This window comes from Alexandromys fortis, unplaced genomic scaffold (genome assembly GCF_014885135.2).
Source record: "Alexandromys fortis isolate MF-2015 unplaced genomic scaffold, M_Fortis_MF-2015_v1.1 scaffold_1, whole genome shotgun sequence".
Classification (NCBI taxonomy): Eukaryota; Metazoa; Chordata; class Mammalia; order Rodentia; family Cricetidae; genus Alexandromys; species Alexandromys fortis.
In genome coordinates, this window is record NW_026067927.1 from 33,096,075 (window position 1) to 33,110,193 (window position 14,119).

The 14,119-nt window shown below is 48.5% G+C and overlaps 2 protein-coding genes across 4 annotated transcripts in view; one reads left to right on the forward strand and one right to left on the reverse strand.

Moving 5' to 3' along the window:
- Positions 1–14,119, forward strand: part of Sfxn1 (sideroflexin 1) — a 1,040,418-nt gene that overhangs the window by 412,007 nt on the left and 614,292 nt on the right. The gene's annotated exons all lie outside the window — the stretch shown is intronic.
- The window catches only part of Sptlc1 (serine palmitoyltransferase long chain base subunit 1), a 39,757-nt gene continuing 29,524 nt past the window's right edge, over positions 3,887–14,119 (reverse strand). Inside the window, exons 10-15 of the mRNA XM_050143867.1 lie at positions 13,886–13,981; positions 13,076–13,172; positions 11,673–11,727; positions 10,143–10,260; positions 6,714–6,787; positions 3,887–5,126 (exon numbers count right to left, since the gene is read on the reverse strand). Of these exons, the coding sequence (XP_049999824.1) occupies positions 5,033–5,126; positions 6,714–6,787; positions 10,143–10,260; positions 11,673–11,727; positions 13,076–13,172; positions 13,886–13,981 (534 nt within the window). The 3' untranslated portion in view covers positions 3,887–5,032. The remainder of the gene's footprint in view (positions 5,127–6,713; positions 6,788–10,142; positions 10,261–11,672; positions 11,728–13,075; positions 13,173–13,885; positions 13,982–14,119) is intronic.

The window sequence follows — 14,119 nt, forward strand, 5'->3', positions numbered from 1 at the left end:
AAAGCTTCCCTCAGGGCTCTGAGTGCAAATATTTGGCCAGGGTGAACAAAAATTAGCAAGTGCAGCTTTCTGCTATGGGGTGTCTTCAGAGGGAAGCTGCTCACTCACAGAGATCTCTTCCCAAGACTACTGAACCCCTCCCCATGTGCTGAACCTAATAAACACACCGAAGTTCTGTAACTGGCCCCCAGACTTTAGCCCAACTGACACCATGATGTAAGGACCATTCAAGCCCTGGAAACCAGCACAAAGGCAGAACCACCAGCCAAGATGAGGACAAAGACCTAATCCACCAAAGTCCATAGTTCTGGCAAAATGCCTGAACGTACTGACCTTGCTTCTGTATTCAGCTTCTGGCTAACTATTCTTGCTGACTGAGGTTTGTAAACTCATAATGTGGTTTTTGTTCTTAAAAGCCCATCCTGAGAAAGGCTGGGGACTTCACTCAGGTCTATAACACCCAGTGTAGCCGCCAGCGGGCTAATAAAGACTTTCTATTGGCTTGAAACCCAGTCTGAGTGGTCTTTTCTGGTGGGTCCCCCACAACTGTTCTGGGTTGTGGCCTGAGTAGCTACCTCTCCATTAGAGTGCACACCCCAGCTGATCCCCCTTTTCTCTATTGCCTGTGTATCTGTACTTTCTTGATTCCCTTGCTACCCCTAGTCGGGGTTCTGGGACCCAAGCCAGGCTGCACCTGAGGGCAGGCCAGCTTGCTATGCCATACACCATTACCTCTGACCAAGGAACCCACTTCACAGCCAAAGAAATGAGGGAAGAATTATGGAGGGTGATGTTTGCTGGCTTACGCTCAGCTAGCTTGCTTAGGTAATTCAGGACAGTCTGCCTAAGGAAGGGAGCTGCCCTCAGTGGGCTGGGCCCTCCTCCGTCAATTAACAATTAAGTCTGCCTCCTGCTAGGCAGGTTGATCTAGGCAGTAACTCAATTGAGATTCTTTTCTCAGATAATTCTAGATTATGGCAAGTTGACATTTATATAACTAACCTGTGTAGCAGAATTAATAAAAACAGAAATTGGGGTTCAACCTGAAGATCTGAAAAGCAAAACAGCCAGCCACTGTATCCTACCTTTACCTCAGTCTGAAATGACGACTCTGCCTCCAGGAATCTCAGAATGAGACTGTGTCTGAGAGCTGTCTCCTCCTGTCTTATATTCCTCTCTAGTGCCAGGATTAAAGGCATGTACCATTACTGCTCAGTTTCTATGGCAAACTAGTGTGGCTAGTGGGATTAAAGGCATGTGTGCTGCCTGGTCTGTAAGGCTAATCAATGGGGCTCTTCTAATCTCCGAACTTCAGGCAAGCTTTATTTATTAAAATACAAATGAAATATCACGACAAACCTGCACACCAAGTATGGTGGCCTATGACTGCCTACAGTCATACTATTTATTACTTGGGATGCTAAGGCAGGAGGATCACAATTTAGGGTCCCCCTGGACTACAGATTGGACCTCATCTAAAAAAGCAGAATGAAAAGAAAGAAATAAACACCCTGGGAAGAATCCCTGGGCAATGGTACAAGACTCTGGGCACCTAGAGAAGGCAGACCCATGAGCATGCTTAGAATCCAGGTGAAACAAGGTCTCAAATGCCCACATTTTCCTTTTGTCTCCCAGAGGACTCCAGACTAGAGGGCAAAGATACCCAAAACCTGATAGACACAGAGGAGGAGAAGGCAAAAATCACATGGAGAGCTCTCCCCAACCCCACAACAGGGCACAAGTAGTCTTCGAATCCCTACTGGGCTGACCATCCCTTCTCCAGAATTGGGTAACTGGCTGTTGGGCCAGACAGCCATTGAGACAGCAGAACCAAAGGGGCTGTTGCCTTGCTTTGAGTCTAATTGCCTGAGGGGATGCAGGCCCGTGGCTTCATTTCCTCCCATCTGCCATGGCAGAAGGTGGCCTTGCCACATAGCAGCTGGGACAGAGAAGCAACTTCTGTTCTGCCAGAAAGCAACACCAGAGGCCCAGGAAGAGCCATAGAAACGCCAGAGAAAGTAGGCCAGTGAGCAACATCACGAGAGTGGGAAGACACAACTGGCATTAGAAGCACGGGACGCAGATGCAGGCCAGAAGCCAGTCTATGCTCCAGAAAGCTGAGCCTCTGCTTACACAGGAGACTCAAGTCCCAGCAAGAGTCCCAGAGCAGAAGAGCCGACATGTCCGGGATACAATGAAAGCCACTGGTCCTATGAGCACCACACGTTTAACGAGGAAAACAACTACCAAAACCTCCCCATGCAAGCCCTGAAATGAATCACGTTGACATCACTTCCAAGGACTGAAAGGGTCGCAGTAAGAAAGCTTCAACAGATTCCCTTGAGACAAATGAAAACCAGTCTCAGCCCAGCTCTCAGTAAACAAACAGACACTGTAAAATATGGAAATCATCGGACAGAGAAAGGCAACTGAAGCGAAAAAACGTGTTGGACAGACATGGTGTTCAGTGGGGATGGCAGGAGATGAAACCGAAAAACATGAAGACCTCTGCAGGATGCATCTGGAAACCAGAGAAAAACAGGGAAAATAAACCAGACACGGAGAGCCTTAGCCGCCTGGAGGAGTCTCACCCCCACACCTAGACCACCTCACAGCCGCACGTGTAGAGAGAGTTCCAGAAAAAAGTGGGAAGAAGCTGGGGCTCGAAGGTTCCCAAAGGAATGGTGTCTGTCAGTCTCTCAAAGTTGGCCAGAGACGAAAAACCTCAGAGTTCTAAGGGTAAACAAAGCCGAATAGGATAAACCAAAACCAATGGACACCAAAAACACAAGAGTGATGCAACTGCCAAAACCAAAATGAAATAAAACAAAACCAAAACCCAACCAACCCAACCAACCTAAACAAACATCTCTAAACAGCCCGAGATGAATGCAGTACCTATAGAGGAAGACTAGCTGAGCGACAGAAGATCTGCAGTCAGAAACACCACAAGTTAGAGGCAAGGTTTTCAAGTGATTAAAAAAAAAAAAAAAAAAAAGACTGGGGGCTGGAGAGATGGCTCAGTTGTTAAGAGCACTGTATGGGAATTGAACACAGGACCTTTGGAAGAGCAGGCAATGCTCTTAACCTCTGAGCCATCTCTCCAGCCCCCACCTTTTTTTTTTTTTAATTTCTATTTATTTATTTATTTTTATTTTAGAGAGAGAGGATTTCTCTGTGTAGCCCTGGCTATCCTAGAACTACCTGTGTATACCAGGTTGGCCTCAAATGCTGAGATCCATCCATGTTTGCCTCCTGAGTGCTGGGATTAGAGACCTGTGCACCACAGTTTAGCTTCTTCGGTCTTCTGCTGGTGTCTTGTCTGAAGTGAACAGATGTCTGTTCAAGTCTTGCCTGAAGCTCACACACTAGCTGGGCCTGATCTGGGGGTGACAGTGATCCTGAACTTACAACTTCCTGTTCGTACTATATGGGCCCTCTGAAGCTGGAGGGAGTGCACCGACTGGAAGAGGTAGCCAGGAGTTATGTTGACCCATTGTTTCTGGACCCCTTCTTCCCAACAACAGAAGTAACTGCTGTTTGTAAACGTCTTTGAAAGCTTTGTGTCCTCTCCCTCATCCAGACTTCCTTCCCTACCTGAGGACCAAACCCAGGGCCTTATGCTTGCTAGTACTCTCCCACTGAACTAAGTGTCCAACCCTTGCTCTAGCATTTTAAGAGTCCTCCTTAACCAATGTTTAAGTTAGTAGCAACCTAAGAACTTTAAAATAGTATACACTTTTTGGTTGAGCAGGGAAATGGGACTAAGAAACTAAATTATTTTCTAAAACAGAAGGAAACCACACAGGGAAAATGAATAGTGCCTCAGACTTGCAGAAAGGTTGAACTGAGCATGTTGCTATACAAACAGACTCATTTTCAGGAATAGGCTCTTGGAGGTTTATTTCACTAAAAACCAAACAGAGCAGACCCATCCCCGACAGGACCGTACCCTCACAGCAGCAGCAATCACAAGGCACGTATGAAATAGAAACATTCAAAATGTCACAGATCACTTAAACAGATGCCGATCCACCGTTAACATGGATGCACATCATAAAATGACATTTAAACGACCTGATTCCTCTGTCTGTGCAACAAGAGAAGGAATGACGGCCTTCCACGCACACGCTCCAGCCTTCCACACACACGCTCCGGCCTTCCACGCACACGCTCCGTGGCACACTCAGCATGTTCGCCAAGGAGAACAGCTGCCAGTGTGCAGCTCGGAAGTCACCTTCAGAGCATCCCTGTTTTTCTGAGGCATCTGGACTTTATAGGATGAAAGAAGTTCTTATTTTCCTCAGCTTAGGAAAAGCCCACGGTTCTGTGCTCCTGGACAAAATCACCATGAAACAGACATCTGACATATTCAAAAATGCCCAGGGCATGATTCATATTTGGGGACCAGAATAATCCTCTTCCCAAGACTGACGAGAAAATATTAAAAATATAAAGTCAATTACACAAAAATAAACAAATGTTCAATTCAGATTATTGCTTAGGAAGCACTATGAATATTTTCAGTTAGTGAAGCTCAGAAACGATAACATCAATAACTAGTGCATAGAAGGTTCTCAAATTAAATACATTATATGAAATTTCTAACTCGCAGGAAGTGTTCTCCGCAAGCAGTCACCACTGAGGGACTTGGGAAGATTCAGCGGATTCCCTCTCCCACAGTAACTGTGATACCCGCCGAGTTCCTCTTAGATGCTACGTCCTTTTCTATGAAATACGAAGGAGTGTTTATCAAATCATTACCACAGGCGGGAGGAGGAAAACTGAAGCTCCAGTTTAAACAAATATACATGACAGAGAGTAAAGCATCCAAACAGACCAAATGGCACACTGTACAGTTACACGTTGTCTTCTGCCTTCCTCTACAGTCAGCTCCTGCATTACAAACAAATCCATCCATTGATTAAGGCTGTGTACTAAAGCCACAGCTGCACCACGGGGCAGCAATCCACTGGAGGTCTCCAAGCAGTTCTGCCTGCAGGCGATGTGGCAGGAAGCATGGGGCTGCAGCCTACAGCAGCACAGCCTGGGCAGCCTCCCTGATGGTGGACGCAGCCCTCTCCAGCTCTTCCTCTGTCTGCTCCACTGTGACCACAACTCTGATGCTGAGAAAGACAAAACACAGTGAGGTGGGGTCACATGCCAGTGCTGGAGACTGTTACGGTTCTTCTGGAAGTCCACCTGTGGTCCTTCCACCTGCCGCTGCTTTCCTACCGTGCAGCAGCAGCAGCGAGTAGCTGTGAGAGGTTATCTGCAGCCTAACACCATCTCTGTGGCCATGGGCAGAAGCTATGCCTCCTGGCCGTCCCCCTCATCTGCAAGTCCGAGGGTTTGTACTGTGCTTCCCAGTCTCAGTGGGAAAGTCCTCTGAACAACCTACCACTCTAAGCAGTCCTGCCCCAAAGCAAGAAGTCAGCATTTCTCACATCAGTGACTGCCTGGTTGCTCTTGTTTACTAATTCAGCTGGAAACAGGAATGCCCACATCAGAGAGAAAAGCAGACATGTTCAAGTTCCTTAGGAAACAGAAGCTGATGAGGCAACGCTCCTCCTGTCCTCTGCCAACACTGGCTTTAAGCACCAGGCATGGCCACCAAGGACACGGAACAAGTGTGTCTCCTGTCTTAGCCCTGTGCACTTACAAGGAAGCAAAGAAGCACAGGGACGGTGGACACAGACAGGACAGAGTTGGAACTTTAACTCTTTTTGAGCAGTTCTTGAGTGAGCTCAGTCCTGATGAAGCCTTCTGCATGTGAGACCCCTCCACCCAGTAGGGAGTCTGTGCCCAGGTCCATGGCATCTTATTCTCTGTGCTCCAGGCTGTACCTGGAGGTCTTCAACCACTGCACACCCAAGACAATTAGTGTCTCATCTGCTGAAGACCATGGTGCCCACCAGGGTCCTCTTGAGCAGATACTGCTTGGCCCAGGGTAGGACACAAGCTAACAAACCCTCTACAAATCTCATCCAGCTAACACACTCAGCCAGAGCAGTGTAAGACCTATGAGCTCGACATTAACCCACAGCGTGGAAACGTCACATACAACTCGACTTTATATGTCATGATATGAGACTCCTACTAACATGAGCAATCAAATGCTTATAGGAGAGCAAGTCTGAGGGGAAACCATCAGAAGCTAGGGACTGTCTGCACTGACTCTCCGAGGTCAGGGTGTCACCTCTTCTAGGAAGTCTCCATCGTGCCAGTCTCCTCTGTGACCTCTGACCTAGGACTTTGGTGTCAGGGTGTGCACTTCCTCTGAACAGCGTAGGCATTTTGAGGGCAGACTTGTGTCTCAACAGCCTATGTGCAAATCCCCATCTCCCCCTTGCTTTGCAGTCCTGAAGTAGCTTTGGGGTCCACAGCATGATGCATCCAGACTCCCACCAGGACAGCTAGGAAGGTGACCACATCCAGGCTGCTCCCTCCCTCGAGAGTGTCTCCATAGCACAAGCTAGGGTTGGACTCCAGCTGTTATTAGTCGCCGAGAGTCTGTTGTTAGTTCACTCTTGGGTCTCCAGACGACCCTGCCAGTCACCTAGGAGGACACTCGGTCCTGAGATGCTCTTCAGGGAAAATGAAACCCATCTAGTTGAGAGCAAACCCATGAATGTGCTGTACCATAAGGACATTCTTATCCCACAACAGTCTGTAATGTTTCCCAACACATCTGTGCTTTAACGTTAACCAACCTTGGAGGAGGAAGGCATTTCTCGTCCTTGTCCAAGTAGCGTGCCTGAGTCAACGCGATGCCCTTGTTCATGCACTGCAGGGAGAAAGGGGTATTAACAATCCAGACTCAGACCACAGTGCAGAGATCTACGCTGCCTTCAAAGTACGGGCTGTTCATAGTTCCACGCAGAGTTCTAGGAGACAAAGCACATATGCCCCCACTGGACTCTCAAGGTGAATCCTTCCTTTGGACTCAGACCTTCTGTGATGGTGATGTGCTGGGCTATGGAGTCCGGTAGCTACAGACCCTGTGTGATGTCTGAACACTTGGGAGAAAAGACTTGGCTCCCTAGAACTGCAAATCTGATTCTACACACTTTGACCCATTTTTCAGTTACATAGACATAGAAGCTAGAGACAACATTTCACACAACATAGAGTGAGGACCTGGGGAGGCCAGGAGCAAAGGCCCATGTGCAGACAGTGTTGGCAGGACTGCCTCAGTGAGCAACTGTAGGAGGGCAGCCACATTGAGACCGTCCATGGTTCCATCTTGGCAAAGTGCTCCCAGGTCCCAAGAGTCTGGCACTGAAAACGACTGTTCTGAGCTGTCCTGTGCTTTAGGCACCCACTGATTACCTGTCTAACTGAAAAGACCTCCACTGTACACAGGAAGCCCAGACTCTCGAGCGAGGCGGCAGTATGTACAGACAGAGTTCCTTTTGGGCAAGTTCTGGAATGAGACAGTGAGAGCTGCAGAACCCGTGAATACAGCCTAGGCCCCTGAAAGGCAGACTTCCCAGGGTTCCCTGTGGGTGCACGTGCACACTTAAGTGCAAGGCATGATGCACAAGGGAAGGCTGAGTCCCTCAACTGCCCATCAGTAAAAGCATCATCCCAAAGAAAGGTGGCCACAAGCTTCAAGGAAAGATGGAATACCATGCAGATGGCATCAGAGCCATGCGTTCACTTCAGATCCAGGGAGAGAAATTGGAAGTGTGCCATCATCTGGACATCTGGCCTGGCTGTGTGTCTAGCCTGGCTGGTTAAGAGACATCACAAACCGGAGCTGTTGTGAAAACAATGTCCTGACCAACAACTCAACATAAACCTGGCGAAAAGTTCTCAGGTCTGCAAAGGGTAATGCAGGTTACTGTACCCCAACTCCTTCTCTAAATATGGAGGGGGGGCAGGGGCAGGAGCTGGGAAGACTTAGAGTGGAGGCTGTGAAGAAGCTATGAGGCTCTCCTTCCAGGCTGGATTTCACAGGATGATTTCCCAAGATAGCCAGTGATGTAAGTAAGAGCCTGCAGCCCACACATGAGCTTGGGAACTGTTCAAGGCCTTGCATCCTTAGTATTATTTGACTCCTGTGTATGCACACGTGTGTGTGCGTCTGGAGATGAGAGGACAGCCTGGCTGTTCCTCTGCACATACCATCCACCTTTTTGAGACAGGGTCTCTCAGTGGCCTGATGCTTACCAGGTAGGCCCAGCTCTCCAATGCTGAGACCACAAGTATGTGCTGCTATGACCGGCTTAAAACCAGAGCGACTGAAATCAGATCCATACGGCCCCAAGTGTTGTGGTTTGGATGAGAACAGACCCATTGGCTCCCAGGTGGTGGAACTATTTGGGAAGGATTAGGAGGTGTGGGCTTCCTGGAGGAGGCATGTCACTGGGTGTGGTCATTCCTGCTATTCACAGTGTAATCTCTGCCTCCACTTGTGGATTAAGATGTGAGTTCTCAGGTGTTGCTGTCACTGTGCCTTTTCTCCACCATTATGGACTCTAACTCTCTGAAATGGCAAGCGCAAATTAAACACTTCCTCATAAGCAGTCGTAGTCGTGGGGGTTTACCACAACTATAGAAAAGTAACTAACACACTGAGTCCTCTCTCAGGGCCCATCTTTAGGTTTTCTTCTGAGAAGGTTTGTGCAGGCAGTCTGCTCGTGTCCACTGCGTTCACATGAGCCCAGGTCTCTGAAAGGCAGCTTCCCTGTGCTGGGGAAGAGAGCAGGGTGGGGCTAATAAAAAGCAGATGTGCTGCCATGAGGGTCACTCCAACCATGGGCAGTGCACAGGTCACAGGCCAGGGGAGACAGGAAACAATGGGCTCCTTTCATGGGCCCCAACAGAGGCATATAGCTTTTACAGGGCCTCTGCTCTGTGTCCACTGATGTGGTCCTCCAATGCGAGCAATCCTGTTGAAAACAGCAGACTCAACAGCCACATGGATGCAGTGGAGTTCACTCGAGCTGCCCTGGCTTGTCTGTTTAGTTCTTCTAAGTGTGTGCATCTTCTTTCACCTTTGTGTAAAAAACTCCAAGCACAAGTTTATTTTCACATCTATATATAGATGTGAAAGCACTAGGGTAAAGCACTGAGGTAGTGAAAAGCTAGAGGGATGCTCTGTCCCTTTAAGGAAGTCTGTCTTTCCTCAGGCCTGCAGAGCTGAGCCTGTGTGTGATGTGTCCTTTTTCAGTCAGGCAAGTACTGCCGGCCTGATCATCATGCTCTGACATGTGTCCTTAATTATGAATTTTAGATTCTGCTTTTTTGTTTTTAATACAGTGGAGGCCAAGAGGTTGTTTACCATGTGCAGCCCTGCACAGACTCACTCCAGATCACACAATTAAAACCTGGTAGAATGAAGGATGGCCCAGGAAGCTTAAGCAACCACTAGAGGTCTTGACATACCAGCTGCACACTGAATATCATGTGACCAGCCAGTGGTATTGTCTCAGGGCAGTAACAGGGTGCAATGAAACCTTTATTCCTCCTCAAAGGCATAAAGGGCCCGTGCCAGGTTCCACAGGGAGGCTGCATGACCCCAGATGTGAACATCCCCAGAGCTGTAGCACACTGGAGTTCTGTAGCACACTGGAGCAGGAGCCTGAAAAAAAGGCAGGAAGGCGCCAGGAAGGCTGCTACTGCTGGGAGGAGGGGCCAAGCAACTGTGCAGTGAGCACACAGAGCCAACTACTTAGCAGTAATTTATAAAAACAAAAAGTTAAACACTGGTAAACTCAGTAAAGAGTTTGGTCAGGAGCAGTGGCTCACACCGCAACCCCAGCACTCAGGAAGCTGAGGCAGGAGGATCTGAGTGGGAAGTCCAGCCTAACTACACAGTGAATATCAGGTCAGCCTGGGGATGACAAGAGAGACACCTTAGCTCAGAAGGTGCAGATGCTGAGTGGAAGAGTGTTTTGCAGGGCTGTTCAGGAGAGAAGCTGAGCACAGACATACACAGGAGGCAGCAGGTTTACAACTTCAGGAGTGAGTGACGCAGGGGAGAGAAGACTGTTAGCCAGCACTTCAGACACCATGTGAGCTCAGCAGGGTGACCTGGTGACCATCTCCTCCTGGCGCACCCCACCGTTTGCGGCAAGGAGGTGTTCCTGGAAACGAGGTGAGTAGTGGTGCTCACTACACAAGGGCACACTTACTTGAACTATGATTTCCTGAAGCAGCTTCACGTCCTTCTCCCGAGACCCAGTGCTCTCTTCCAGCTGGAGGTGAAGTGCTGGGGACAGGGGCTCCCCCACCACTTTTAAACCAGAAATGCTGCAGAAACAAACAAACATGATATCGGGTCCCTGCAGGCTCACAGAGATCCCCCCACACACACAGTGTAACTGTCAGAGCAGGGGTCGGGGCTCAGGGCATCATGCTTGCCTAGATGGGTGAGGCCCTGGGTTCAGTCCCCAGTGCCATACAGAAAATATAACAGATAAATACTCAGCCCTGTCAAGGCCCCTGGTCTAACAGCAGAACTGGGGATGTGGAAAGGAGCTACACTGCATGGCAGGATTCCATCTTGAGAAGCTGTGTGTTGGGCAGTGCCTCCCAGTCCAGGAAAGGCCTGTGGTTGAAAGCTCCTGTCCATGGATGTTGTGGCCTTCTCAGTCTCCTGTGAGTCTGGGCATCATTGCTGCTCGCCTTACAAGGTCCCTCTTCTCACAGCCCCTCAGCCCTGGGGTTGGTCCCCCGATCTCTTCACCAGATATACCCTGCTCTCTTGTTCCCAAGAACGCTGTCCAACTGACTTCCAGACCACATTGCCTTTCTGGAGGGACCTCTCTTGGGACCCACTTCCAGCAGGACGTATACCACCATTTCCTATGACTTGTCCTGTTGGTTCCCTGCAGGTCTGTGTACTGTCACACTGCCTTGCCTGATATAGGCTTCAGAATGTCATAGAGACTTGAAGTGAGAATATTATATTTGGCTATCAACAATAGGTTTAGGGGGCATGATTGTCTTATCTGTGTGATTTGTTTTACATCTTATGCACTTTAAGATTTTCTTCTTAGAGTAACACACAGAAACCTGCTGTCGGGGAAGAGGACAGATTCCCTTCTGGTAAATCTTGTCTTTTGGAATGAGCTGCACGGCAGCTCTGAGTGGTCCTCAGTCAGGTTCCCTTTCACCCATGCTATCCAGCTCCTGGGCACAGCTGGGATGCAGGCCTGTGTGAAACTGGGCTCCCTGTTTCAGTTTGGCTGCTTTTGCTCAGCGCCTTGTTTTTAGGCCCAGGTTTCCTCTCAGGATGAAATGAATCCCCAGAAAAGATCTAAAACAATGAGAGATCATTTCCTGTGGAACCAAAATCAGCCTGAAGATTTCATTTTTTTTTTCTAAAAAAAGACCACTCATGACTAACTTTAACTTACTAAGGGTAGCATGGACAGTAGGACTCGGGACTGTCCAGTACACAGCACAGTGCCGCCCTCGCTCTGGGGAGACAAACCACGTGCTCCTGGGTCACCCCTGAGAGCAGTGCCCACTACACGCCATGGAATTCTAGAACAAGGCCTTGTCTTGACGGCAGCAGCAAATGGCTGGTCCAGTTATATGAAAGCGGCCTGGACTGAGATTTTGCTTCTCTGGCTGTAGTGTGGATGAAACTTCCAGAGCCCATAAAACTCAGAACTGCAGTGCTGCTGAGTGGGGGGAGGACGCGTGTTAATGCTCACCCTTGTAGAGATTCATGGATGTGTTGGCATTTCTTCTTTAAAACTGCAAAAATGCCTGCATAGAAAAAGGGTGATGGCTACTTAGGACGTTTGGTGGGACCAGCTGGTAACTTCCTCTACACGCCCCATCCGTAGTCTGAAACACTGTGAATGCTCCCGACGTGAGCAGACATTCGGCAACCACACCTTGAGGGTCTGGGCTTCTGACATCATCAATGGCTCCTCCTCACTGGTGCTGCCAACTGGCCAGACCAGGGACGATGGCTTCTGAACCCAACTCAGGCTCTTGTCCTTATCAGGATCTGCACAGTCCCGCTAAGTTCTCAGGGTGCCATTTACTCAGTCTCAACTCAAAACGTAAAGTAATTTGGGGGATGTTTTCCTCTACTCAGGAAAAGCTCAAAGTGAAAGCCATGTGACTGGGAGTTGGGGCCTGACACCCTCCTGGTGTGCGCGTAAGTGCATGAGTCATATCTGACCCTGGGAGCAGACATCTCTGCTGGAGATTCAGAACTGATGGCTAGGAAAGGCCTCTTCTTTCCTACTTCTTGAAATGACTCATTATTGGTGTGCGTGGGGGGCTTGGGTGGCCATGCATCATTGGGCATGTGTGGAGGTCAGAGGACAATTTCATAGAGTTAGTTCTCTCCTACCATCTTTATCTGGGTTCTGGGGGGCCTAACTCAGGCTGCCAGGGTCACTGAGCACGCACCTTTGCCTGCTGAGACATCTTGGTGACCCACTTTTCATCTTAAAGGCTGCACCATTACAGTCAAAGGCCATTCACAAAAACCTTAGTTGACTTTTATTTTGCCCACTGAGTTGTTGGTAACAAAACAGGCTAGCATTGAATTAATCAATGATTCAAAGGCTGAAGGGGAAAACAAGAAAGAAAACGACATCCACTAAGCCTCAGAGCACTTCAGCCAGCTTCTCCAAACACTATACACCAAACAACGACAGCCACCACACTTGGGGAAGCACCCAGGACTGGCAATGACCCTGGTCCTCACTTTTCTGGCACTGCCACCTGGAGCAGCAGCCAGCCACTCTGGCTCCAGCACCACACTCAGAGCTAAAGCTCCATGCACAGTCCTGAGGCAGGGGTGGCTTCTCTGCCGCCACCTTCCCACAATGTCAGGCACTGGTAAGAACACCCACTTAAATTCTGGGGTGAGGCATGGTTCGGATCTTGATGTTTCAGACTTTGGAACATTTTCAAAGACTATTGGTTGAATTTGAAGCACCTGTGCTCAACAAGTTTGGATATTAGTTTTTGTATTAGGGGACATGATTTTAAAAGTAATTTAGAGTTTTGTCTGATAAACAATTCCCTAGTGCTAATTCTTCCAGAAAGCAAGTTGGCACCACAATTAACAGAACCAGACATTACAAGGTTGTACCTGGATTCTCCTCCATGATGTTGAGGGCCTCGATGGCGGCAGAAGCTAGTAGGGGAGGCAATGACGCTGAAAAGCAGTATCCTTGGCCAGAGAGCCGCTAAGGAGAAACAAAATAAATAGGTAATCTCTCTCTGGAGAGACATTTGGAAGCTACTACATAGCCACAGGCATCTGAACAGCAAGCACACTGAGTGCACCAGGAAGGCAGCTGAGGGACAGTGTAACAAACCCAAGATGCTGTCTTAGAGATAGGGTCCTTATGTATCTGTAAACACTTTGAGCTATGCTTTAAAAAAACAGGCTTTTAAGTAAAAACAGTGTGGTAAATTATGAGTTAAAGTGTATATAAAGCTTGTACTGGAAACATCATTCTGCAGTGACAGTGGGGACAATTGTGTGTGACTATGCTTCATCTCTAGAAGTGGTGTGGGACCATGGTTTGTATTCTGTCAATTATATTTTAAATAGATGCTGATTGGTCAGTAGCCAGGCAGGAAGTATAGGTGGGGCAATCAGACAGGAAGTAGAGGTGGGTCAATGAGAACAGGAGAATTCTGGGAAGAGGACACAGTCCTGACCCGACCACAGAAGAAGATGTAACTGCCCCACTGAATAAGGTACTGAGCCACATGGCTAACACAGATAAGAATAGTGGGCTAATAATGGGCTATATAAATTATAAGAGTTAATAAGAAGCCTGAGCTAATGGGCCAATCAGTTTATAGTTAATGTAGAACTCTGTGTGATTTCTTTGGGACTTAATGACTGCAGGAACTGGGCAAGACAAAAACCCTGACATCGAAGCATCACCTGATGGTCAACCACGAAAGACCTGCCACAGCAGAAGCCCCCGACAGATGCGAGAGCATTTTCCATGTTAGCGCTGATCAGGTCAATGTCGTCAATCTGCCAGGAAAAACAGAGAGCAATTCCCCATCAAGCCCTCTAGGGATGGAGGTTTCCTTCAGTAAATTCCATGCAATCCTTACATTCACTCCGCCCCTACCCACATCCATCTGCTGATGTCAGCTGTCAGCTAACTTC